Source organism: Stegodyphus dumicola, chromosome 10 (genome assembly GCF_044657685.1).
Source record: "Stegodyphus dumicola isolate Sdum_Otavi_A_Nest chromosome 10, ASM4465768v1".
Lineage (NCBI taxonomy): Eukaryota > Metazoa > Arthropoda > Arachnida > Araneae > Eresidae > Stegodyphus > Stegodyphus dumicola.
The window spans coordinates 50,145,857-50,173,559 of NC_140777.1; the positions used below are offsets into that span (position 1 = coordinate 50,145,857).

General features: G+C 35.0%; 1 protein-coding gene and 1 pseudogene across 3 annotated transcripts in view; both read left to right on the forward strand.

Moving 5' to 3' along the window:
* LOC118181722 (NPC intracellular cholesterol transporter 2-like) overlaps window positions 1-17,089 on the forward strand; it is a 30,077-nt gene extending 12,988 nt beyond the window's left edge. For 2 of the 3 annotated variants that reach the window (XM_085824925.1, XM_085824926.1), the window contains exon 3: window positions 15,982-17,089. In XM_085824925.1, coding sequence (XP_085681051.1) covers window positions 15,982-16,449 — 468 coding nt within the window. In that variant the 3' untranslated portion in view covers window positions 16,450-17,089. Of the gene's footprint in view, window positions 1-6,998; window positions 7,134-15,981 lie in introns of those variants that run through there. The other variant, XM_035350916.2, reaches the window with a different exon arrangement.
* Window positions 17,090-22,857: 5,768 nt separating this feature from the next.
* On the forward strand, window positions 22,858-23,304 carry LOC118181723 (NPC intracellular cholesterol transporter 2 pseudogene; annotated as a pseudogene).
* The last annotated feature ends 4,399 nt before the right edge of the window (window positions 23,305-27,703 follow it).

A 27,703-nucleotide genomic window follows, 5' to 3' on the forward strand; every position in this document is an offset into this window, starting at 1 on the left:
TATATTGATTTTTGAGCGAATTAACGATATTCGTCAACTTTTGGAATTGACCTTGCTGGCACACAAAATTGAAACAGAAATACAGTTAGCTTTAAAAATTTGCTGAAATTGCTTATTCTTTTCCAATTTGTGATGGATCGTCTTTGCACACTGCTTGTTTTCTTGGCGATTGCAGCCCATATTTGCACTACAACGAAGTGTGAAAACTGTGGCTCAAAACTGCTGAAGTGAAAAGTGTAAACAATAGCCCTGATTCGATGAAAGTTTGTCCATTAATACGGGGTACCGATGCCACCATCACCATTGCATTCACATCCAATTCCGAAAGTAAGAGCGTGTCTGCCACGGTATTCGCCGATAACATCGCGGTCGAAAACGTCGCAGAGAAAACAACGCAAGGCGAAAACGTCGTGCTACAAAACATCGTGGGAGAAAACATCGCAAAGAGAAAACATCGCAGTTCTAAAACATCGTCGTACAAAACATCGTCGTCGAAAATATCGTGGTAAGAAATAAAGTTTCTACAAATCATCGCGTGACTATAACATCGCAGACATGCTTTTTTCAGACTTTAATAACTTTAAATTGATATTCCCATAATAATTTGTGAGCGCAAGATGGAAAGAAGGATAATTTGTTTTTCATATTTTATATTAAGTAATAAATTTTTGTTGAGAAAATAAGAAGGAAACTTAAGCATAGAAAATTAATGCAACATATAGCACTTAATAGAATTTTAAATCGACATAGTTAACTAACAAAGACCATTAATAAATCATTTTTATAAAGTTTTACTGGTAATTTTTCATAAAAAGTATAATCTATAAGTTGCATTTAATTTTATATGCTTAAGTTTCCTTCTTACTTTTTCAGCAAAAATTTATTAGTTAATAAAATTGTGAAAATAAAAAAAAATATCCTTCTTTACATCTTGCGCTCACAAATTATTATGAGAATATCTATTTACACTTATTAAAGCATGTCTGCGATGTTATCGTCATGCGATGATTTGTAGATACTTTATTTTTTACCACGATATTTTCGACGATGACGTTTTCAAACTGCGAAGTTTTTGAACCGCTTTTAAAATGATATCCTTATCTCTTTTTTTATTTATTTTATAGTAAGTTTTAAGCAATAACACGCTTACTCAAAATATTTTTTGGCCTTTTATTTACGATCTAAGAAGTCTCTTAAGTAAGTCAAACAGTTACCATATTACGTTCAGTGCAATTTACTTGTTTACTTGGTACTATGATTATTTACATATAATGGAACATATAATCATTCATCAGAAATACACTACAATATATCTCTTGAAATGTATTTGCTTCTTAGTAGCGAGTTTTTTGCTCTTAAGTTATACCATTTGTTTTTCTTGTTTCTGCTGTGCAAGCGTTTTAGTCTTAGATTTGTATACCATTTGCTAAATTGAAAATAATTTATGTAGGAGATAGATTTCAATAGGAAAAAAAAATTAACTGTAGTGAGATGCTTTCATTTTCAGATAACCATAATTTTTTGATCAGATGTACTTTTCTGTATACATTTAGATACGAAATTGCATTTAAGTATGAAATTGAATGTATATGAAATTTGATATTCAAATAAAATTATATACTTACATTAAGAGTAAGAACTGTTACCCTTTTACTAGAAAACTACTTTATACTTACGATAAATGTAAAAGCAGATATAAATAATCGGAATGTCATTGGATAACGACTTTGACATTAAATCTGGTGTAGATTATTTTTCTAATCTTCTTGGTTCTTGTATTAATCCATATAAATCAAACGCAGTTATCTCGTAATATAAACAAAATTATTTCAATTTATTTCAGAATAAATTTAAGCCCTAATGGAAAGAAAAGGGTTTCATCTCAGGAAATATCAGTTCATATTAAAAAAAAATCTGATGTGGACACCACATGACTTCTTTATACGGCCTATTAAATTATAAACCTTTTGGCTGCATTTCATTTAAAGTTATTCCCTCGAATTTCATTAGAGATCTATTTCTGACGCAATAATTCAATTCTCTCTTCGCAGCAAGGCAAAAATACATGAAAACTCAAAATAGTTTCATTAAAATTGGAAAACATAGAAAACTGTAAAACACCAAATGCAGTTTTAAAATTTAAAGAACAATTTTTGCAATTAAAAAAGCAACTTTTTCAAATAAAATTAAAATTTCTACACAAAAATAAGCAATTTGGCAAGGCAGATAGTTCGGTGCACCAAAGTTAACATTCACTTTTGGTCTCACTCAGCAAAAAAGTCACTTGCTTAATTCACTATTCTGTTTAAATTTTAAAATTAAACAAGTGGCTGCTCCGTTAGACTTAGTTGCACTTAAACAACTTTTAAATTGTTGATAATTCTACAACTATCGTATGCAGATTAATTAAAGGCGCATAAATATTTGCGGGAACTCAAAACAACATATTTTAATCACCCATACGTATGTACCTACAGACGTCACGAAAAAAATCTTTTCTGAGTACCTTTCATAGTCATTTTTTCATCTGTTTGGGAGAAAAAGATCTTTATTCTATTAGTACCCATAGATGTAACGCAAAAACATCCTTAAAATGGATTTGAGAGCGTTGAAAATGAATATATTCGTTGAAATATGATACCCGAAATTTTTCGCAATTACAATACTTCCTTTACGTTTTCCAAGAAAGTAAAAACGAATATTTTTTAAGTGGCAAAATATGTAAAAGTATTGTTTTTATTTTAAAAACAAAGAAAAAAATGTGCCCCCCCCCCATTCTAATACCTAAAACCTGTCATACATAGCAATATTCCTCCTGCTGTTAGAAAACATAATGAATGCTAAATAATTCAAATATTTAAGCCAAGAAGAACAGAATATTCTAATATCCTTAGCTTAATTTATTCCTTCTTATTTGCTTGTACAAAATGCGAATATTATGTAAATTCATTTTGTGCATTTTGTTTATATGCGTATCGTTTCTAATTAGGAATTAGAAGTAAATTATAAATTTGACTTTTTATTCAAACTCAGATTGATATATACTGTATATGCTTACGAGTATGAATGTTTGTACAAATGAATCATTAAAATATCGCCATATTTTCTAATGTTTGTTGTTTTAGTCTTGCAATACTCACTGATAAAGGATATATAGTGAACTATGTCATTAAAAGCAAACATTACAAATTAAAGCCACTAATTTTGTTGAAATAGAGTTACACTGTTTTGACAATTAATAAAATAATTAATCTAGAAATGCTTATGAACTGCAAATAAATCACGTAACATGTTAAATATTTGAACATATCTATTCAAATTCCATATATACCATGACAGAAATGCAAACAAAATTATTTACTAACATTATTTATTACATTCTATTAAACACTGTAAATCAAACATCAAAGCGCTTGTTGTGTAGGTGTAGGTTTCGTGTATATTTTAAAGAAAACATTAGAAATGGTAATTGGAAGAGATTAGATATGCATGTTTTATTAACTATTTTAGTTTCTGTAGGTTACAAAGCTAGATAAAAATAATATCAATAACAAAAGCAGTAAGAACTCTTAGCAGTATGAATGCCGAGTTTTTATAATACAAATTTCAATCTCTTGTCCGTGGTTTAGAATATTACTGATGTCAATAAAAACTCTGGAAAAAGGAGCGTTAATCAATAAATGGTTTTATGACATCACCTTTGGCTGGATTGTTATCAGCAGGATTCTATAGACAATAGCATGAAATCTTATTTTTTTCCAATGGCGCGTTTATAGGCATGGGTCACTACTAAGGCCGGAAGCGGTATCCTCTTTATTATGGAGGTACCTAATAGGGGGACATTTTTAACTACTTTGAAGGCACGGACAAATTGCATACATGTCTTCTGCGGGATTCGAATCCGGGCCCTTCGGTATGGCAGTCAGGGTCACTAACCACTTGGAATTGGTGCAGCATATGTAGTTTACTTGTTTGGTTTAGAAATAAACTATAGCAAATTTTGAACCTTACAATCGGTTTCTCAAGCCGAACTGGCTGCTACCATATATTCTTTCAAATGAGTTGATGAAAACCTGACTGTAAAAACATATTAATACTATATATGCATACTCATTATCTGATTTGGAGACATTAGCATAAGCTGATAACACTAATATTTTGATCTCATATATAAAAGATCCCCTTGTAAAAGTTGAGAAAGTACACGAAGTGAAAATGAACTGGGTAAGGTCCGTATTAGTGTTATAGGAAGTGAGAGTACCGACCTGAAAAGATTTAATGCAAAAACTAAACAGTCTTTTTAGTTTTTGCAGTGCTTATAAAATCATATCCATAGATGTTTATCCAATCATAATGAAATCCAAAACATTTCTATGGTTCAATCATAACGAAATACGATAAACTTCTATGTATACATTGATTCTTAATGTTAAGACGCAGGCATTTTAGACGGGGAACAAAGCGAAGAGATATTAGCAAGGTAGAAAGCTAGCTGACGTAATTAGCTGCCACGAGTATTTATACCAAGTTTGATGTAAAAATACAGCTAATTTATGATTTATTAATTAGTAGAGTTACATAACATCGAAAGATCTCGAATTTGGGAGAACAGATGAATTTAGGGAGCGAGAGCACCTATTCTAACAAATGGAAGAAGAAGGAACAGAGCAGCGTAAGGTCTTATGGCTGGGAGCAGTCCGACGAAAAATCCGCATCCGCACAGATATGGCTGAAATATCGCGTAAGGCGCGACGTCTCCGGCTTAATGAAGCAAAGCCCAGAGGGCACATGACATTATCAATACAGAAGTGGAGGTCTAAGTTGATTAGAAGAGGGTGACCAGGAGTCACAATCCTAAGAAGGCCAAAAAGCAGTGGAGTTAGGTGACATTAAGGCTAAGCTGCAGATATTAATAATCAACTCGGTATTCGTATTTATTTAATGACTGCACTGTATATTTAAGGAGGGAGAAAACTCCTTACATTCACCTCCACTTAAGTACCAGTAAATTCAAATCTAAAACTTGGTAGCCAAGGGATTTACAAATGATTTAACGCGAAGTTGGCTCAAAACTTTCACCAGTGTAAAGATTTAAATGTCGGCAACTATAATGCAAACCCGAAGAATACGGTGTAACAAGATACATAAAAAGATACTATATAAGAACTACACATAAAAAGTCTTATCTCAGCTAGCTAACCTAGCAACGAAGCCCGGAAAGGCAGAAAGAGGCTCTATCCTACGATCCGAAAATCTCACTTTATAACGTCGAACAGCCAGCGCGTCTTCCACTGTTCGTAGCCCTTCTGGAAGGTCTCGCGCGTCATGCTGTCGAGGGCTCTCGTCGATGGAGTCGAGTCGCTTGTCTTTTAGGCCTGTCTTGATTCGGAGGAACAGGAAAATGTCACTTGGAGCCACGTCGGGGCTGTAAGGTGGCTGCGGCAGTGTTGTCACGTTGAACTTGATCGAAATTTCGGAGGCGGCGTGCAACGTGTGAGCCGGCGCGTTGTCGTGAAGGAGAATCCAATCGCTCTTGATCGCCGGGCGGACTCGATCGCTCAAGCGTCGGAGCATCACAGCGTAAAAGTCACCTGTGACAATCTGTCCACGAGCACCAAACTCCTTGTGAATCACTCTTTTACAATTAAAAAAACAATCAGTATGCACTTCACACGCGACTTGCTCATGCGAGCTTTCTTGGGCTTCGGCAAGGAAGCAGTGTGCCAATCTGAGCTTTGACGCTTCGACTCAGGATCGTACCCGTAGACCCTGGTCTCATCACCAGTAGCCACTTTCTCCAGAAAGTTCGGATCAGCATTCAACCGTTGGAGCATTTCCTGGCAAACAGTCATGCGCCATTTCTTCTGATCCACCGACAAAACGTTTGGCATCAGTTTGGCACACACTTTTCGCATCGTCAAATTTTCCGTCACAATCCTCCACACCGTACTCTGACTGAGTACTCTGTTCATTGGCAATCAATCTAGTACTAAGACGAAGGTCATTGTTTAAAAGTTCCCGCACTCTCTCCACATTTTGATCCGTTCGGCTTGACGATGGCCTCCCAGAGCGGTCGTCGTTTTCAACATTCCCGCGGCCATCTTTAAAACGTCTGTGCTACATGAAAACCATTGCACGGGACATGGCTTCTTCCTTAAAGGCCTCTTGAATCATACCGAGAGTCTCCGTGGCGGTTTTGTTCAAACTTAATCTCATAACGTTGCTCCAAGTGCTGCTCCATTTTCGCCTCTCCCACTTTTCGACCGAGGTCAATGACACGCACTCGCGCTGCAAGCGATGCTCACTCTCCAGGGTTCCGGAGGCAATTGCCGCAGCGTCAGTTCGTTCCCTGAAACCCCCACTATTTCCCCCACCCGACGGATCCGGTCCACGAACTATCCCCTACTCAGAAAGGAAAAAGTCTTGAAACTTCTGATTCACACCCTGTGTATATAATATATATATACGTTTAGAGCTTTTTAACAAATAAGATTTCACACTGAAGAAAATAGAAAACAGGACAAAGAAGTAATCTTATTTACTGAGAATGTAAGTAATATTAAAATTAAAAATTTCACCTTCCAGAATAAAGTTGTTTAAAGAATGCATGATGTAAATTTTCTGTATTATGTATCTATAATTACAGATGATAAAGTTCTGTGTATAAAATCTCAAAATGAGTGAAGAGCATCCTCTGGCTTCTTACATAAGTATTTTAGCTTTTTTCGTTTTTAGAATTAAGAACTTGAGATATCCTTTAAGCATTATTGCAGAGCCAGAAATTTGAGAAACACTTAAAGAAACATGTAGATGATGTTTTACAAAGAACCAAACTATTATAAAGGAAAGCTGACTCATAACAGATTGCGATGCCCAAGGAAGATCAGCTATTCGCCGCAGATTTTCATACTGTTTGTTTGGTTTTGTTTTACGAATTTCCGTTCTTCTACCGATAAGCATGGAATAATGTGTCTTATTATTTTTATCACTCAGGAAATGCAGCACTTCCTTTAAACTAAGACAAAAGGATAAATCGAATTTCAATCTCTGTTCCACAAACAAGTAATTAGCCGCCCGAAACGAATCTATCGATACATACGCATTTGCATTTGAAGAATATATATCAATGTGAGGTAAGTTTGTCCTTACCTTTTACCTTGTTATTTTTTTCCGAAGGAAAGGAAGTATGGTAATCGGGAAAAATTTCAGGTATCAAATTTTAACCGAAATGTCCATTTTGACTCTTCAAAAATCCATTTTGACCCACTTTTTAGGACAAAGAGTCAAACATAACAATTAATTTCGTTTAGCCATTTTGCATCTTCCACTGTGAAACGGCGTTTCACTTTTCGAATTATTGCTACCAAATATTAAAGCCCCGTGTTAAGGAAATTAAATAATGAAGAATCTGCATGAATGTATGTATGTTTCTCTCATTGTGAAAAACGAACGGTATCTAGACACTTAAAATTTTTAATAATGTAGCCCTCCAATTGAATATGGGTTCCTGGAAGCCCAAATTAGGAAGCTGAAATTTGTTTTATTATCTATTTCATATTTTGTAAAACGTTAACGAATTTTTGATTAACAAACTCAATGATTTCAAAGCGAGCAGTGGCAACACTGTGTAGAGACATTAATTTATTTCGAAGCAGGAAAAAAATGAGCAAGGCCCTCGCCGGGACTCGAACCACGGACCTCTCGAATACGTGCCGATGCTGCTAACCATAACACCACGGAGGTATGCTAAGTTTCACAAGTCTGATGATTCCATCTTTTCCTGGAAAGAGTTCCAATACTCTCCCTAGCAGCCAATGCAGCCTTTTTTTATCCATCTGTGCCAATTAAGACTATGTCACCTACATTTATTTCATCTTCTCTTTTGTTAACTGAAGAACGAAGGAAACCTATATACACCCTTTGAAACCTGCATTTTAGATTTTCACGAACCTTTTGAATATGTCTCCTTCTCAAAGCAATGTTAGTCTTTTCAATTTGATCCAAATCAGGAACATCATTTAATGAAATGTCCTGAAGAAACATTGAGGGGGGTCAAGGTCTTCAGATCTTGTTCTTCGGATATGTAAGTTAATGGTCTGCTGTTCATGATAGATTCGCATTCACAGACAAGAGTCTACAATTCCTCGTATGACAAACAAGAGCGTCCAAGATTTTTTCTTAAAAGATCTTTCAAAATCCAAATCAAGCGTTCCCAGAAGCCTCCAAACGAAAACGAATCGATCCAAACGAATCGAAACTTCCAACGAATTTCGTTGACTCTAAATTCACTTTCAATTGTAGTCCAATCTAATTGTTTCAGAACGTTGTTTAGTCCTATAAAATTAGTATCATTGTCTGAATACATCACAGAAATTCGTCCTCTTTTGGCTATAAATCTACGCATAGCTCGGATGAAGTCATTGTTGCTAAGTGAAGGTATTAGCTCAAGATGGACAGCTCTAAATACGGCGCAAGTAAAAAGTTCTATCCACACCTTTTGTTTAGACTTAGTCAACAGAGGTCCAGCTATATCTACACCCGATACTTGAAAAACTGCCTTTTGGAAGAGGCGGAAAAAGTACCTCAAGATGTTTTACCTTTTGCCTTTTACATGTTAAGCATTCTTTGATAACACTCCGGACACTTATTTTCCCTTTTACTATCCAAAATCTTTCCCGTAAATAGTCAGTAGAGTTAATGACCCAGCATGCTTGTTAGCAATATGTTCTTTGTTTATAAAATCTTCTCACTGCCAAGTGTTTCGATGGTAGAATTATTGGAGAAATAAAATCTTTCGATTCTTCCTCATTTATCAATCTGGACTTCAATCGTAAAATTCCTTCTTCATCTAGAACAGTGGTGCGCAAACTTTTTTCGACTGCGACCCCTTTTGTAGAGAGAAAATTTTTGGCGACCCCTAGAGATAAATGTTCACAAATACGATGTACAGATGTTGGACAAAAATATGGAAACACCTTTAAAAAAACATGTTTCTTTGCTTAATATGGTGTAGGAAACCCGTTGGCATCCAAAACAGCTTGCAGTCTTCTCGGAATGGATAAATACAGTTCCTGTATGTTTGGCAAGGGAATATTATAACATTCTTCCTGCAAAACGGTGGCAAGTTCAGATAACGAGAACGCACTTTCCGTTCCATTGTAGACCACAAAGGTTCGATAATATTCAGGTCTGGTGACTGTGGTGGCCAGGGGAGATGGGACAACTCATCCTCGTGCTCAGAAAACCAGTCCTGGACAATGTGAGCTGTGTGAACAGGGGCTTTGTCGTCTTGGAAGACACCATCACCATCGGGGAACAAAGTTTGTACCATGGGATGAACTTGATCGGCCAAAATGTTCACATAAGTCTTGGCAGTCATGTGCCCTGACACAGTTACCATGGGGCTAGCAGAGAACCACGATATGGCTGCCCAAACCATAATAGAACCCCCGCCATGTTTCACTCTTGGCAACAAGCAGTCTGTATTATAGGCTTGAGATGGCGTTCTCCAGACGTAAACTCGACCAGAAGTGGTCGAGTTCTATAAGAAAGTCGGTGTGGTTCTATGTGAAAGAAGACTCGTCAGACCATTTACTCGCTTCCACTGCTCTATAGTCCAGGCTTTATGACTTAAACACCACCTTTTCCTGTTACGGGCATTATCATCACTGATGAGCGGCTTCTCAATTGCAGCACGGCCAGCAATGCCTTGTTTATGAAGCTCCCTTCTAATTGTTTTGGTACTCACCGGGTTCGGTAATGTAACATTAATTTCAGCAGTAACTTTTGCAGCTGTGGTCTTCTTATTTTTCGTCACAATTGCGTGCCTCGTCTGTCACGATCACTCAGAACACACTTTTGTCCGCGCTGTGATTTAGCAGATGATGTTTTTCTGCTTTTCAAATATGCGGAATAAATCTTCGATACAGTACCTCTTGAAACACTAAACACCTCGGCTACCTTGCTTACGGAAGCACCTACCATACGTGCTCCAACAATTTGCCCACGTTCGAAGTCTGTTAACTCTGACATAATGCAATGACAACCTCACATAACAGTACTCCGACAACAACTGAACTGTTTATCACATTTACGAAGTTGTATAGGTGGCGTGAGTAGTCAAAAACGCCAGCGCCACCTACATATTTCATTAAAATCAATCTTTCTTTTCAAACATGCATTTCACAAGGTGTTTCCATATTTTTGTCCATCCACTGTATATTTCGCGCATTTCTTTCGTTTCATCGAATAGAAACATCATCATATCTGACTCATATTAATTTTATTTATAATTTTAGGAAAATACTTTTTGTATAACACAAAAATCAGTAAATTGCCCTTTAATGAGATGTATGGGGCTGCAAGTTTCTAATTATCTCATCGATGTTTGGATGTATGTTGCTAATTGCAATTCGCATATCATCTTCAGGGTTTAAACGCGAGCGGAATTTAGTTTTTATTGAAACTACTTTGCTAAATCCAGTTTCACATAAATACGTTGATGCAAATTGTATTAACACTCTGATGGCATTCTTGCATAAAACGGGATATTGTTTTTCCACGGATAGCCAAACTTTTTGGCAAGGTTGAGTCTTAAATTGATTTCGAAGAGTATAATCACTAATTAGATCTATCAGTTGCTCTTTCTCGCTAATTTGAAGAGTTGAACTGCATATGTCAAAGGAAAATGGATCACGAATCCAACCAAGTTCGTTTTCAGGAAAATCCTCGAATCTTCTTGAAAAATTTTCCTTTAACTTTTCAATGTGATTGGAAATGATGTTTTTAAATGTAAATATATCTATATTATTTTCCTTGATAAAATCGTTAAAGCAAGGGAACATGTCGGTGTTGTTTTTATTCAGTTCATTTTGCCAGAGACTAAGCTTATTCTTAAAAGCTTGAATTTTACTGGCTGAAGTTATGATAGTTGAATTCTCACTCTGCAAGCCCAAATTTAAGTCGTTAAGTTTTTCGAAAATATCAACTAAATAGCTCAGCTTCCCTAGCCAAACTTCATTTATATAATAACTTGCCAATCTATGTTTCTTTTCGATTAAAAACATGTACACTTCATTTCTCAAATCAAATATCCGTCGTAGTATTTTCCCACGTGAAAGCCATCTGACTTCGGTGTGTAACAGTAATCTCTCATACATTGAGCCCATCTCATTGCAAAGTATTGAAAAGAGACGGCTGTTGTGGCTGTTGCATTTAATGTAGTTAATTGAACTAACAGCGTCTTGTAATATGTTGTGCAACTCTTCATCCATATCTTTTGCAACAAGAGCTTGCCGATGAATCATACAGTGATTAAATACCATATGAGGCGCCACCTTCTGAATTAAGCCTCTTAGCCCTTTATTCGAACCTGTTAATGCTGCAGCACCATCAGTACAAACCGCAACACAGTTTGCCCAGGTAAGGGACTTTGTTTCAAAATATTCATTTATTACTTCGAATATTTTTTCTCCAGTTGTTTTTCCTTCCAAACTTTTGCAACATAAAAACTTTTCTGTTATATCTTCATTAAAAATAAACCTAACGTAAATAATTAGTTGTGACATTTTAGTAATATCGGTAGTCTCGTCCAGTTGTAAAGCAAATACAGATGATTTTGTATGCGTTTTATGGCTTCTGACTCGATATTTCGTGACATTTCGGAAATCCGCCGAGACACGGTATCTCTTGATAACGGTATTGTTTTTAGTTCATTTCCATATTTATCGCCATGCATAATTGATGTCATCTTAGTTGCTGCAGGAAGGATAAGGGATTCTCCAATTGTATGGGGTTTCATTGTTTTTCCTATTAGATAAGAAACTTCTAAAGAAGCTCGTAATGCTTTCTGAGGTATTGTTGTAAATTTCTTTAAATGTGCACTTTGAATTTTCAGATTTTCAGCTCGTCTTTGAAAAAAATCGGCATGCTTATTTTGAAGTTCTTTATGTTTAGTTTCCAGGTGCCTTTTTAATTTAGCTGGTTTCATGCTCTCATTTGCTAATTTTTCGTTGCAAATGACACATATCGGGCGTTCTTCATCATCAACAACACAAAATGTAAAACCATACTTAATAAATTCCTCATTGTATTTTCTTATTTTTTTAGATCGGGCATTTAGTTCAGTATTTTGCGACTCCTCATCAGTATTTGTTCGTTTGTTAGCTGAAGATGTACCTGGTGTACGTATTACCCATTTATCCATTATGAAGATAGGGGTTAAATTATTTAAACTAAAACAAAAAATATATAAAATTTTATCAGTTTTTACGAGAAATTCAATAAAATTAACAGAAATCTTTCTCTAATGATAGTACATACCTGATAACAAAGAGTAGCAAAGCCCGATAAAAATATAAAAAATCATAATTACACAACGTCACATGATAAAACTCGAGGATAAACAAAAACAATTGCAGGCCAACTGCTACATGCTACAACTTCATGCGAACACTCCACGTCTTCCTCTGACTATCAGATACACCACGTACCTTGCCATCTGATTGGCTGATCACGGAAGCGAATTTTCCCCCTCTCTCTGCGGTCAACGTCTAGTCAAATAGGCGCTTTTCAGTAAAACTGGTGAATTACCGCGAAGAGAGCGCTATCTACCGGAGTGAAAAACTTGCGTCATCACACTTTACATCACAGCCGACTGTATCAGATTATATTATAGAGTTAGCTGTGACTTTACATATATTACGCATTACGGTCAAAGAAAGAGCGGACAGCATGAAATTGCAATTAAACAGTGAGTGACGGCGCTTCACTCTTTATATGTACACTGTATAGTATGCATCATGCAGGCATAATGCATTTCATAAAAATTTGGCGACCCCCAAAAATCTTCTGGCGACCCCCACAGGGGTCGCGACCCCAAGTTTGCGCACCACTGATCTAGAAGACCTAACTCAGAAGTCAAACAACAAAAATCAGCGTTATATTTTCAAATTTTCACAGGACTAGTTTCGATGGTTTTACCGAACCACCATTCTCAGCTGCAAAACAGCAAATGAACAAGATAGAATATAATAATCAGAGAAGATAAGAAAGTCTGGAAAGAAAATAAGCTAGTGGTGCTCTCTATTGATGAAATTAGAACTAAAACATAATTTCTTTAAAGGCCGAAGGCAAAGATGGATTGGAATCAGGATCGTTAACTAGAACAGAAAGATTTTTTGAATGTGAAATGCCTGTAGAAAATCCAGTTCTCCAATGGAAGATGTTTTTTGGCAGTAGAAAAATTGAAAGTGTGGTTTGAAAGTGAAAGATCGGACCAAGAATTTTGGGCTACAGAAGACTTCTGTGTTTCCTTTTTCTAACATATGCCTCATGTTCCTTAGCGAAATTTTAAGGCTCTCTTAGTTTGGCCTCTAATTTAATTAATTTTGGGCTACAGAATATTTCTGTGTTTCCTTTTTTCTAACATATGCCTCATGTTCCTTAGAGAAATTTTAAGGGTATCTTAGTTTAGTTAGTTGTTTAAAATTTCGCTAAGGAACATGAGGCATATGTTAAAAAAAAGGAAACTCAGAAGTCCTCTGTTGCCCAACATTGTTGGTCCGAAAATCACACTTTCAATTTTTCTGCTGCGAAATTTATTCAAAAAACATCTTCCATTGGTGAACTGGATTTTCTACATTTCACATTCAAAAAAATCTTTCTGTTCTAGCTAAAGACCCTAGTTATAATCCATCTTTGCCTTCAGCCTTTAAAGAAATTATGTTTTAGTTCTGGTTTCATCAACAGATGGCGCCAGTAGCTTATCTCCTGTACAGGCTTTCTTATCTTATCTTATCTAATGATTATATCTTATTTCGTTCGTTTGCGCTTCTGCATCTGAGGATGATGGTTCGGTAAAACCATCAAAAGTAGTCCTGTGAAATTTGAAAATATAACGCTGATTTTTGTTGTTTGACTTCTAAATTAATAACCCTAACGTGTTTAATTAATTATTAAAGAATGTACTTTAATTTAAAATTAACAGATTATGAAATTTTTCTAAGTTTTCAGAGAAAATTTTCCAAAGAAATTTTAGAATAATTAATGACAATCTCTTACTCTTATCTACTGAATTTTCTTCAAAGCATAATTAAAAACTATACATATTAAACTGCATTCTCACTCCTATGAGTAATTGCCATATACTTTCTCCGATTCGTTAGCATTTAGAAATATAAACGTTAGGCAATTTTTCTTTAAAATATTAATTGTCTGCCACCAACGTTTGAGCTAATTATATAACATTTTGAGTATCTAGATAATTAACTTAAACATCTGGAGAATAATTAAATTGTTTATACAGAAAATTTCTGTGTTCTATTTCATCAGTTTAAATATAGTTCGCTTTTATTTCCTTTAACATGTGAAATTATTATCCCTTTGAATTAAGGGATAATATAAATTATTATATTATCTATTTGAATAGGTCTTTCAAACTGTGTCTTGTCATTTAGTTCCTTAGTTCGGCCACAATAATAAAATCAAGAATAAGAGAATTTATCATGAAAGTAGATATTAAAAGCTTAAAAAAATATTACTTATGTCTTCTTAGTTTTAGCTATCACAGTTAGTTAATTTCAACTATATATTCTATCTGGTTAAATTTAGAGGACTTTAAAAATTATATTAAATCATAATCTGGAATCTGGAAGTTTCATATACAGTTTTAAAAAGGTAGATGTGCAATTTAAGTTAACGGCAGATAATTGGAGATATTACTGTTTCATGTCCCCAAAATAGCTTGTAGAGTTATTAGTTTATCTGGAAGTAGGAGATGTGAAAAATGAGCAATGCCCTCGCGGGAATCGAACCATGGACCTCTCGAATACGCGCAGAGCGTGCTGACCACTACACTAGGAAGGCATGCTAAGACGGAGGGAGAAATACCTTATAAACTAACAAGAGCAATGAATAAAAATAAATTTGTATACAACAAAATCTAAAGCTCTGTGAACATTGTTATTTAAAAAATATCTTAATAGTTTGGAGGATTAAGCGAGACATTCAACTGATTGTCCAAATTAGCTTTTGCAAATAAAACTGTCGACTATAAGGATGAACTGAAAACTAAAAAGAAGTAAAAAATAATAGCATTTGTTTAATATTTTAATCTTCAGAAATATCAATGCTATTACTGACAACATATGGAAAGGCAATTTACACCGTGTTTGTAAAAGTAGAATATCTGGAAATGATAAAGTACTCCTCCGGTTGAAAAAGGAATGAGCCGTCAAGGAAACCTTTCGTTCTCAAACAATATAAAAAATTGTAATCCGTTGTAGGAAATGCGATGAAAGTATGAAAGGAAATGTGCTGCCTCGTATCCAGATTTTCATTAGAAAGGTGGTTGACACTGTATATGTGGTTGGGCGTTAGCTTGAAGCAGTATCTCTGTGTCTGTTCTCAGGTTCTGGTTACTACAAAGTATATTGTTTGTTATCTGGCTGATCTTTCGTATAGTTTACCGCAGTTATAATTTGATTTTATTCTTCAATTAATTCGAATCGATAGAGAAAAAATGATAACCATGGGACTTGTTTTGTAGCCTTCCATTTTCTAAACGAAATTTCGTAAGTTATGTGAATGGATGGTTTTTATGGAATGGATGTCGTTAGTTGTGAATGGATGGTGTTAATGGAGTTATTTCCACGTCTGACTTGATGTCGGTAGTATTCAATGTTTAATGTTTGTTGAACGCGATAGACACTTCAGTTGCATCGTTCTTTTGTCGCGTTATCACATGACGTAACAAAATTACATAGCCCTTGTTATCTTTCACAAACAAAAGAATCTTGACATCATTCAGTCATTTGCAATACCTAAAAACAATGTGAAATAACTGATTTTTGCACATAATGATTTTTACAGAGTTAACAGTATTTGTAAACGTTTTTAATTTATATACCTAATATATAAAATTTTCACCTTTTAATTTTATTTCTTTTCAAAATTTTCTGAAATTACATTGTTATTTTGCAGTTGGTGATGGATCGTCTTTACAAGTTCCTGGTTCTTTTGACGGCTGTAGCTCACATATCCCCTGAACCGATTATTAATGATTGCGGTTCAACGGCTGTGGTGAACAGTGTCACCGTAAGTGGATGCGCTGATTCGATGAATTTTTGCCCATTAGTTCGAGGTACCGATGCCAACGTAACAATTGCATTCACATCCAATTCCGAAGCCAAGATTCTTGAAGCCATTGTCACTAGTGCATCATTTGGTGTTTCTCTGCCAATTCCTGTTCCTGAACAAGATGTCTGCAAGAGTGGAATTTCTTGTCCACTGCATAAGGGACAGTTATATACCTACATGAGTCAGCTAGAGGTTAAGAAAAGCTATCCGCTGACACGCATCCTTGTCGTTTGGAAGCTTATAGATGGTAATGGCAATGATTTGGTATGCGTGGAGATACCATGTGAAATAAAAAAACCCTTGCATCAATGATTAATCTCCTGCATTGACCATAATATATATGGGCTCTTACAAAATTATCGACTTAGGTTATCTCGTTTGAAATTCACAAGAATCAGTTCTCACTTTTACAAGATTCAATTCGGTTTATAATTTTTTAGCATCTTTTTTGTTATTAAATTTAAAAGCTGTTTTAATAACTCTAGTCTAATAGCTGGATATTTGAAGCTATATTTTCAGGAAGGAACACTAATGTTTTCCAGACAGAGATTAGAGGCGTGTATTCTGAACAGTTAATAGCTATTTTTTTCATTTATCATTTCGCTGTGCCATTTCAAAAGAAAATCAGTAAAAATGCTATCTATCATTCGTGAGTTCATAGGGTCAGCTAGAGGTAAATTCTTGACTTCTTTCAAGCATCGAGATTTTCTGCTTCTGTCAGGTACTAGGACTGCCTTATTTGTTGAGATTTTATTAAAACTTAATAACACAGTACCTCGTACTTTCATTTTATTAATCATTAGGTCTTCCACTTTTAAACATTACTGTGCGTTCTGTTAATATTCTGTAATATATTCCAGTTTTATCTATATTATAAATTTCTGCTCTATTAATTTAGCAACTTAGGTAAAACGTCAGTTGTCTATTTATCAGCCGAATGATTATACCTTATTCTCGCATACATTTTATGAGGAACAAAATTTTATTTCTTTCTTTATAGCTTGGAAGAGATTCTTGACTTGATACAAATTTCTCATCTAGCATTTTAGTGAATTCCACAGAGTTTGTAATGAAAAGACTTATAGAAATAAGAGTATGCTTTAGTTTTCTAGCTTGAAACCATTCTAAGCATATTCAATGTCTTACGATTTTTAGACTTATATACTCTTCCTTGAGAAGTTTGCGTGTTTATTAGTTCTTCATCAAATATAATTCTTTAAGTAAATTGCTCAAATGTTGTTTGGGAAAATATCAGTTTAAATGCAGTTTCTCTCTGGCTGCACTTACCAAGACTATCAAAATCTTTTAACAATTTAAATTTTCTTTCAGGCTGGAAATTTTCGTCAAGGTGTTTTCTAAATATTACAAGGTATGCACATAACACATTTTAAGATTGCTTCTTCCAGCGATTTATTCGATTTTACAGCGCGTTTCTAGCCAAGCCAATGTTTGCTCGTTTTGTTTGTTAAATCGATGTGCTTTACGATTGCAAGCTTCATCAAGTTTTCTTTGCTTTTTCTTCAGCCTGCAGTTACTCTATTTCATTTAACGTCTGTTAATATATAATAACTACTTCATGATTTCAACTACTTCATGATTTTTGATTAGAATTCTTTCTGAATGGAAAGCAGAAGGAAATTAAGTACTTTCCAGCTCTAGTACCAACAAAGAGTTCTAAACAATGTATCTTTGTCAGCATGACAATCTAAGCAATGTCTCTAAACAACCTAGGTAAGGAACTGGTGGTGAATAAAAACAAGCAACCCGCTTTAAAAAAGGCCAAGATGCTTGAAGAATAAATAAGCGACGATTGACACTAAGTTAAACGGATGAACCAAAAACAGCTTTGATAGTTCCAAGGATATTCTAGCACTGAAGAATTTATTTTTGTCAATTTGAGTTTTATAAGCGACAGAGATGAGTTTAATCTGTTGATTAATATCCATTTCATTTGGTTTTTTTTGGTCTGTTGGTAAATGTTTCATAATAATTTAGTCAAAATGACGGTTTACTTAGTTTGAAAATGAAGCTTATATAATAATAGATATTGTGATGGAAGTGAAGATAATACTTTCTAAACAAGGGAAGTGCATCTATTTAAAAGAAATTATATTAGTAGAGTAGACATAATCAAACGTATTATCAGTATAAATAGAAAGGGAAAAAGTATTGTAATAGTATTGTACCACCATAATAATACAAAACAATAAATTCCGAGTTGCTATTTTATTCTATCAAATATGTAAATTTCACTTTACTGCATTTACAGTTTTAACGATCAGGTGTACACATTAAAAGTAGAAAACGCTGTGGGTTGATAATGAATTTGCACAAAAAGGTTAAAATATAAAACGTGAAAGGAAGACAAATGTATGGTACGTATTTTCAAAAATCAGATATTTTCCCCGGATTCTGCGTAATGAAAGTCACGAATACAGTGATATATGCGTGTCCAGTAATTATTTGATTGCAATGAAAATAATATATCATTCTCATTTTTTTAGGAACATCAAAGTTCAACAAATAATCTTTCATTTTTTCCGCAATGTTCCATTTCTCTTTCCAGCAGGCATAACATATATCCTTGATTTTAATAAATAACAATACGTTTTGATGCCTGAATATGAAACGCATCCTCGGCATTACCCACAGCAGCTTCTTTGGCCAATACGTCGGCCCTCTCATTGCCTATAACACCAGGATGGGCTTTCACCCAGTTCATTTTCACTTCATGTATTTTGTCAACTTTTACAATAAGATCTTTTACATACGAGACCAACATATTAGTGTTATCAGAATCTGACGTCAACAAAAAGCAGCATACTATGAGAATGATGAATCCCAGAGGAGAATTCTGATGAGCAAGTCGCCAATAATGATATAAGACTCAAACACATCTTTTTATATAATCTGAACTTAGTAATATTAAATTTACTGTCAAGTAAACTGAAAATACCTAGTATCAACAGTCGAAACGAATTCTAGATTTATTTAGTCGATGATAGATTTTACTATTGGTGAGTATTCAAAGAAGGCAACAGACTCAAATGATAAATTGGCTCTGTTAGAGATAGATTAGAGATTTCTATGCTTGTAAAATTAATAATCCGAGATATGGTCTCCTTAATTAGCCTGTTTTCTTTAACTCTGCTTAGGAATTTTCACAGTTGCTTCGCTAAAGAATGTCACATTTAAAGATAAAATAAATCATTTAAATTTGTTGGTTATCTAATAGATTTCTATTGTGACAATACATTTACATGTTTTTACGTTATGCATCTCTTTATTTAGCAAAAATACATATGTTAGTAACTTTAAAGGCATTCCGAATTTTTAAATTTTGAGACGTATATATTTCATTACACAGAAAATGAAAATGTATTTTACATTTTCTGTGTAATGAAATATATACGTCTCAAAGTTCTACATTTTTTATTTAAAAAAGTATTTTTACATTTTTGGTGGAAAATGAATATAACAAAAAGAGAGCTTTTCTTTAAATGATCAATTGGAGGAAGTAAAATGAAGCTATTAATTGTTTTTCTGAAGTTTTAATGTCAGCTTAATTATTCCAATTTAAATGGATATTAATATTTTTATTTAATACTGATTCATGCATTACCCGTTGCATCAATTTTGCTTATAAGATAAAGTCAATATTTTCTTAATTTGTTTTATTATTAAAATATGTCTAACGTTAATTAATTTATCTGACATGTAATACGGTTATCAGTAAAATAATAAATGCGCATTTTATGAAGTTAAAACAAGTTGTGACACTATTTTACACCAAAGTTTCTAAATCAGTTTATAATAAATTTAGTCACAAAATACGAGATTTCATGTTATTTAAGGATATCTTTATACAAAACAATCAGATGATAGTGGAATTTGGCTTTACTACCGTCATTTCTATGATGTCGAAGCCTGCTTTAATTTACTTATAACTTGTTTTGAACAGAATTTTCTACAATTATCTGGAGAGAGTAACATTACAGATTCTTACAGTAAAAGACTTATCTTACTTTAAAGAGTAAGTAAGATTACCTTGTCAAGTTTTGGGAAATTTCATCAGCAGTTAAACATCTATTCAATGAGAGATATCAGTGATACACTGCATTGTCTTATCACTTTTGAAGTAAGCATTAGAGATAAGTGGCTAAATTTCCTATTTAGAAGTAAAGACAAATAAATATAACAGAATACAAGTTTAGCCCAACGAGGCAATTTGGCCAGAAGAGCTATTAATTTTGTTTTGGCATTTTGCGTTGATTCACTATTAACCCAGTCCATTAATCTATACAAGGTCGGATGTGGTGGTATGTTTATTATAGAGCCACCTAATAGGTGAGTCACCATCGCCTTTCTTATGAAGAGACGGACAGTTACAACCTCCGGGATTCGGACCCAGGCCCTTCGGCATCGTAGTCACTTCCCTAACCACTATACCAACTGTGCTGCGCATTTTTTCTTTAAAAGCCCAAAACATTAAGAGGAAAAGAACTCAGAAGAAAATAAAAGAGTATTCTTAAGTACAAAGTGCACATAAAAAGCTTTTCTCACTATATCAGCCCCTAACAGCATATCTGCTCAACCAATAGAAGTAAAATTTCTGATATTATTATTCGAAGGTAAGCGCTCGAGATTGTGATGATTTGAAACAATATAGTTCTCACGGTTAGGGCTACAGTGAAAAAGATCTCGAAATTTTTAAATGGCACCAAATGCTTTTTTCTGCGCAAATTGATTTGCATAAAAAAAAAATAACAGCTTTGAAACGATATACTTATAAAGAAAATCATCGGCCTAAAACATTTACAAAGAAGTACATTCTAAAGTTCCAGTGACAACACAAGAGGAGAGAGGGGAAAGCATTTTATTGGAATTAGAAGCCTTCAACGTACCCACTGCCTACCTTTGCAGATGATAACGCAAACACAGATGATTGTTGACAACAATGACGAACATAACACAGCAAGAGGAATCTGTATAACTTCACGTTTGATGGCATCTTTTAATTCTGGCAAATCTTTGATTTTCTATGCATACGCCTAAAATTTCAGATAATCCCAGAATCAGAAATCCATTCCGAGTGAGGTCAGGGGATTGCGGCGGCCACGAAACTTCAAAGTTAGAGATCTGACTCTATGTTGAAACTTGTACACGTTGAAAACTTGCGATTCCAATTTTCCCTCTTCTATATAAATTTTTTCCCCTCTCCTATCTTATATCGTCACTTGTCCTTTACAATGCTTTTCTTTGCAAATGTTTGCGTCGCCAACATTCGTTATACGTGTAACGTTCAATAATGTATATGTGTCTTCAGTTCACTTACCAGCTTGCGCAGGAAAAAAGTAGGTGCGGATATTCGAAAATTTAAAAATTGTTTCAGTGTTGCCAAGACTGTGAGAGTTCTTGTGTATTAAATCATCACAATCTCACAATCTCGAGCGCATGCCTTCGAATAACAATTTCATTTCGACTGGTTGAGCGGATAAGCCGTTAGGAGTTCATATATCGGGGAATTTTTTCTATGGCTGCTCTGTAATTTTTGACATATGCTTTCGATTTGCTCATAACAGATGTCATCTAGTTATCTAAATATTGTCTTACATGATGCCAACTGTTGCTCATATTATTTTCCTATGGGTTAATAATATTAGTTATCAAACATGAAAAGACTTTGTGACAGATTTGTTCACATGTTGTCTCTCTGGACACTGCACGTCCTGGACGGTCTGTTGTTTAGTCAAGGCTTACTGCTTTTCTCAACACCTGTGTGCAAGTTCGAATTGCCCGTAAGGCTTGCCCGTCATTCCATTTCTTTGAGGTGAAATGGCGGTCGTCTCCATGTAGTGCTGTCTAGGCAATTCTATTATTGATGAGACGGCAATGTTAAAAACCATTTGATTCATTCATTCCTGACGAAAGCTTTAAACTGCATGTGCCCTATCATTATTAAATAAAAAGAACTGTAGTAAATTATAACATAGACTCACGCATACATATATTTTGCTGATAAATTCTATACGCGGTTCTTTCTTATTTGTTTTCTAATTTAAAAGGCTTATCAGCGAGTTTTTGAAATGTCGTCAGTCTCCCAAAATATTTTTTAGTGTTTTTATTGGAAAACATTAAAAAATACGATTAGGAGCATCGCAACGAAGTCCAGGTCTCCACTGTTCAGTCGTAATTTTGTTTTGCCATATAAAAAATAAATGTTAAGTAAAGACCTTGTGTAAAGATGTAATTTGTTAAAATGAAAACAATGCACTTATCTAAAATATGTTTTAACTTTTACTCCTAGTATTAAAAAGGTTACAAAATTCAACGACTGACGTCGCTGATTGGGCCAAAGGTCGTACTTTATCTACAAAGTAACGCCTTAGCTACCTTTTGTTTTCTATTTTGAGAGCTTACTATGTCCTTTACATCACCCAATGTCATTTTTTCTCGGTCAGACACTTGAGAAACACGTGAAAATACATGCTTACGCAAGTGATGTTTCAAGAAGAAGAGTTTAGTAACAGCACTGTAGCTTGTAATTGATTAATCGTGAGATTAAAGTATAATGATAACAGACACTATACACCGTCCCATAAATCCATAGATTTGATATTATGAGAACTATTGCAACTACAACAATTCTTAATTTTGAAAAGGTATACTAGTGGAATATAAGCCTCCTGTTGAAGATTTTCGATTTTTTAACAATACGTTATGGATCGTTTTTACGTATTCTTCGTTCTGTCAGCGATCGCAGCCCATCTATGCACTGCATCGAAATTTGAAGACTGCGGTTCAACTGCAAAGGTGAATAGTGTCAACATAAGTGGTTGTCCGGATTCGGCAGATGTGTGTCCGCTGATAAGGGGTACTGATGCCAGTATCACTATCGCATTTAAATCGAATTCCGATGCCAAGAGCTTGAAAGCCGTCGTCTATGGTATTATATCATTTGTTCCTTTGCCATTCCCACTTCCTCAATCAGACGGCTGCAAAAGCGGCGTATCTTGCCCAGTGCAGAATGGTCAGTCTTATATCTACAGTAATAAACTGAAGGTGAGAAAGTCTTATCCTTCATTGTCTGTCACTGTCAAATGGATGCTAAAAGGTGAGAAAAGCAATAATCTGGTATGCATTAAGATACCGTGTAAATTACAGTAAATTTCATAATTTTGATTTTAAGCTTTACTCTTCCTATACAGTTCCGAGGACATTTATTAAATAGTTTATAACTTCAATAGATAAAATATTTTCTGGAAACTTCTATAAACTATGTAGCTTCAGAAATATCTATAGAAACTCGGACATGTAACTAGATTATGAATGTGTTTTTACAAATTGTTTTTTGTAAGATATATAGATTCAGTAAAGGAAATATTACATTACATTTTTCATTATAAAAGTAATTTAATAGTACGTTTGTGCTTTTAATTTACATTAATATTTGCCATTTGTTTAAGTGAGCCATGGAATGATAAATAATAAAGGTTTTCTTGCAATACTATTCCATCATTTACATATTATCATCTGTTGTTTCAAATGAAAGTATAATTTAATTTACCTTTAGACATAGACTTGAGACAGCAAATGTTATTTAAACCTGAAACATATTTAATTCTACACAAATGAAGTATTGCCGGTAAGTTTTCTCCTCTTGAGATTAATTCTATTCAAATATGTATTTTAATGAATAATTATTGATACATACATAGATAGATATATGTCTAACTTTATAGTCGAATAGACAAGGAATTTTAAAATGCTCCTTGATAACAGGAAACAATATTTTTTCAATCGCATTAACAAGGTTCCTTCGATTGATGTTTCTCGTGAACATAAATGTTTAATAAAACAGGCAAATCGAGAACCTTGTATTCGGCGTAGATGTTGCAAAATCACAATCGACTGAGGGCAAAACGGGTCCCCCTTCATCAGGAGCAAAAAATTCTGCCTCCCCCCCAAAAAAAGAAGAAATGTTTATTTAACGGCAAATTTAACCGCAATTATGAATAATATTTTATCCTTGAGCAACAGAAATCTCTTCAAGTAAAATGTTTATTAATAGTTTCATTTTTAGTTTGTATGAAGTTTAAATTGAATTTGTATGAACACATGGTAGTGTAAGCAATTACCACAGTCTACCGCCAGATGGCGTCATGATATTAAAAGATATTCAAAGCATTTATAATAAAAAAAAATCAAGAGATAAGGAATGTAACTACGGCAACAGACGATATTAATTACTTTTACACTTTTTAAAAGAGCAGTAGAATAAAGTATTTCGATGATGTTGGTTGTGAATTTCTGTCCAGTTAAATAATAACGAAAAATCAAAAAGATATGTAAGAGATGGATGTAAGATGTGAAAGGATCTTAAGTTTTACTAACGTTTATTTTATTTTAAATCTTTACTATCACTTCTTATTTTCTACTTCCGGCCAGAATTATAAGCGTTAAGGTTTTTATGCAAAGTTTGTCTGGCGAACGCCAAGTATTTAAGTTGTGGCTTTTTGCCAAGCGAGGGAGAGGAAGCAGTGAGTCGAAGCAGGCCGCTTACCTTAGAAGTTACGCAGTTGCTGGTTGCCTTCCAGGCCAGAGGTTTTAATCCTCTTGATAAATTTAAACGTATTGTAGTGTTCACAGTTCTCTGTACTACATACGCCTCCTGTTAATATAAGGCCAATCTTCCACGTTTATTATTTTAAAATTAGAGTTTAGTTCTATTTTTATATTTTTACGTTAGACCCCAAGTAGCGGGTCGGTGTATTCCGAGGTACGGAAGTCATTGTAAATAGAGAAAAATAAAGGGTTTTGTATACCCTTCTTGTGTATCCTGTTTACTTCCCACAGTTTTGAACATAGCTTTAGTAAGCTCTCTGTTCCGAGTCAGGTCCTTACATGTTCCCGAAGAAGGTTAGAAGGAACATTGATCCTGATAGTGGCGCCCAACGAAGAAGAATAACCATGGCCGAGTTTCAAGAAGAACCTGTGCTGCCTGCAGAAACGGCTCAGAATCCAGAAATGCCAGCTGCCGCCCTGGAAGGATTTGGTTACATCGTCCAGACCATGCGCGCTTCGATGAAACCAGAAGCAACATTTAATGGAAACTCACCGGTAACCAGTTTTTTGGAAAAATTGGATGACCACTTCATGCTCTACCCCGTGCACGAGTTTCAAAAAGTTACCTTAGCTACCAGCGCTTTGAGGGGCCAAGCGCTTAACTGGTTCAAATGTATAGGCAGAAGTCTTATGGGTCAAGCAGGAAGTTCCCCCTATACTTACGAGAATTTCAAGACTGCCCTACTAAAAGCCTTCCCTGTTGTAAGGGATCGTGCGAAATTAGAAACGGAACTTTTCAGTATATATCAACAAAGAATCGAAAACCTCTCAAGCTTTATTTTAAGAAAAATTCACGTCTTCAAACTCTTGCATGGAAACCTTCCGGATCCTGAAATAATTCAAGTGATTTTGCCGAGGTTACTGCCCCAAGTGCAAGAGTTTATTGAATTAAGAAATCCGACTACACTGGAAAAGTTATTTGAGCTAGCAATCCAGTTTGAAAGTAGAAGAACGGCGGACGTCGAAAGAAGACGCCAATATCAACAGCGAAACCAATTTGGTGCGCCAAGACTACAGCAAACTCAAGCACACGGCTTCGGAAGCAAAGCGAATCAGTGGGCAAGGAAACCCGAGCATTCAAAAACAGCCGGCGAACGTCGACAGTTCAATAGCAATCCAGGAAAAAAGTCTCAAGGCCAGTGGAAAAAGAAGGAAAGCACGGAAACGAAAAAGGATTTAAACTAAAACGGATTTCTGCTGACGAGAGGGTGCGGAAATCCAAAGGCCACGAAAACCCCTCTTCCTACAAGTTAAATACAGTAATGGTGAAAAATCTGACTCTTCCGAAGATTGAAGTGTTGGTGAATAATATCCCAGCCACCGCACTCCTGGATACAGGCGCGCAGTGTTCCTGTGTGGCAGAAGATTTTTTTAGGAAGTATTTTCGTAAATATCGCATATATAATTCGGATAATACGACAGTGTTAGCTGCGCAAGGAGAAAGATGTAAGTGCATAGGTAAAGTACCTCTGTATATCCATATCAAGGACGAACAAGTAAAGGTGATGTTTTTTATAGTAAAGAATCTGCAAGCACATATAATCTTAGGAATAGATTTTCTTTCAGACGCACAAGCAACACTGGATTTTAATGAAGGGTAACCGGTTCGTGCAGAAAAGGCTGAACCGCCGATGTTAAAACTTGACCACCTCCCTAATGACGAGCAAGGAAGAATCCGACAAGTGATAAGTGAATTTGCTTCGTTATTTAGTGATATTCCAGGATTTACTCAGGTTACTAACCATAGTATTGACACCGGAGATGCAATGCCAGTTCGTCAAAAACCATACCGGTATGATAAGAATAAGGAAAAAATTATAGAATGGCATATTACCGAAATGCTACGTAAAAAGATCATAACGCCCATCTCAAGTGGTTATGCTAGCCCGGTGGTTTTATGTAAGAAAAATAATGACTATCCTTTGACGCATCCAAAAAGGTGGAGATTCGCTATTGATTACCGTAAATTAAACTCCATAACTAAATATCCGGTATATCCGTTACCGATCATTGAAGAAATTCTAAGGAACATAAAATCAACCAAATTTATGACGACTTTAGACTTAACAACTGGTTATTTTCAAATAGGGCTTAGGCCTGAGGACGTGCCTAAGACTGCTTTTATAACCAAGTCTGGCACTTACGCATTTTTGCGTATGCCGCTTGGCCTTTCAGGGGCCCCGGCAACATTTCAGCGATGCATGGACATTGTGTTAAGATCTGTTCTTGGAAAGTCCACATTTATCTATTTAGACTATATCATTATTACTAGTGATAATCTCGACCAACATGTACAGGATTTAAGACAGGTGTTTTCTTTATTAAATGAAGCCGGTCTAAAAGTTAATGTCGAAAAGTGCAAATTTGCAGCCCCTGAATTAAAATATTTATGTTACAAGATATCTCAGAAAGGAATAGAGACAGACGAATCAAAAATAATCGCTGTACAAAAGTATCCGACCCCAAACACAGCAAAGAAGCTCTCTTCTTTTCTAGGACTTTGTTCATATTATAGGTCCTTTATAAAAAATTTTGCAGCTATCTCTGAACCATTGTTAAAATTAAAAAGGAAACAGGCAAGATTCTCGTGGACGGCCGAAGCCAATAGTGCTTTCGAAAAATTAAAACAAGCATTAACGCAAGCCCCTGTGTTGAAATTTCCTGAAAAGGATGAGAATTTAGAAATTTCAGCGGATGCTTCTGATTATGCGGTAGGAGCGGTACTTTTGCAAAATCAGCAGCCTGTGGCATTTTTTAGCCTAACTTTAAATCAAACACAAAGAAACTATTCCGCGACCGAGAGAGAAGCACTTGCAGTTCTGTTAGCAGTGCAAAAGTTCCGAGTCTATTTTGGAAAGGCGCCAATAACAGCGTACTCTGATCATGCGGCGGTAACTAGATTGTACTCAGGGAAAAATTTATCCCCAAGGTTAATAAGATG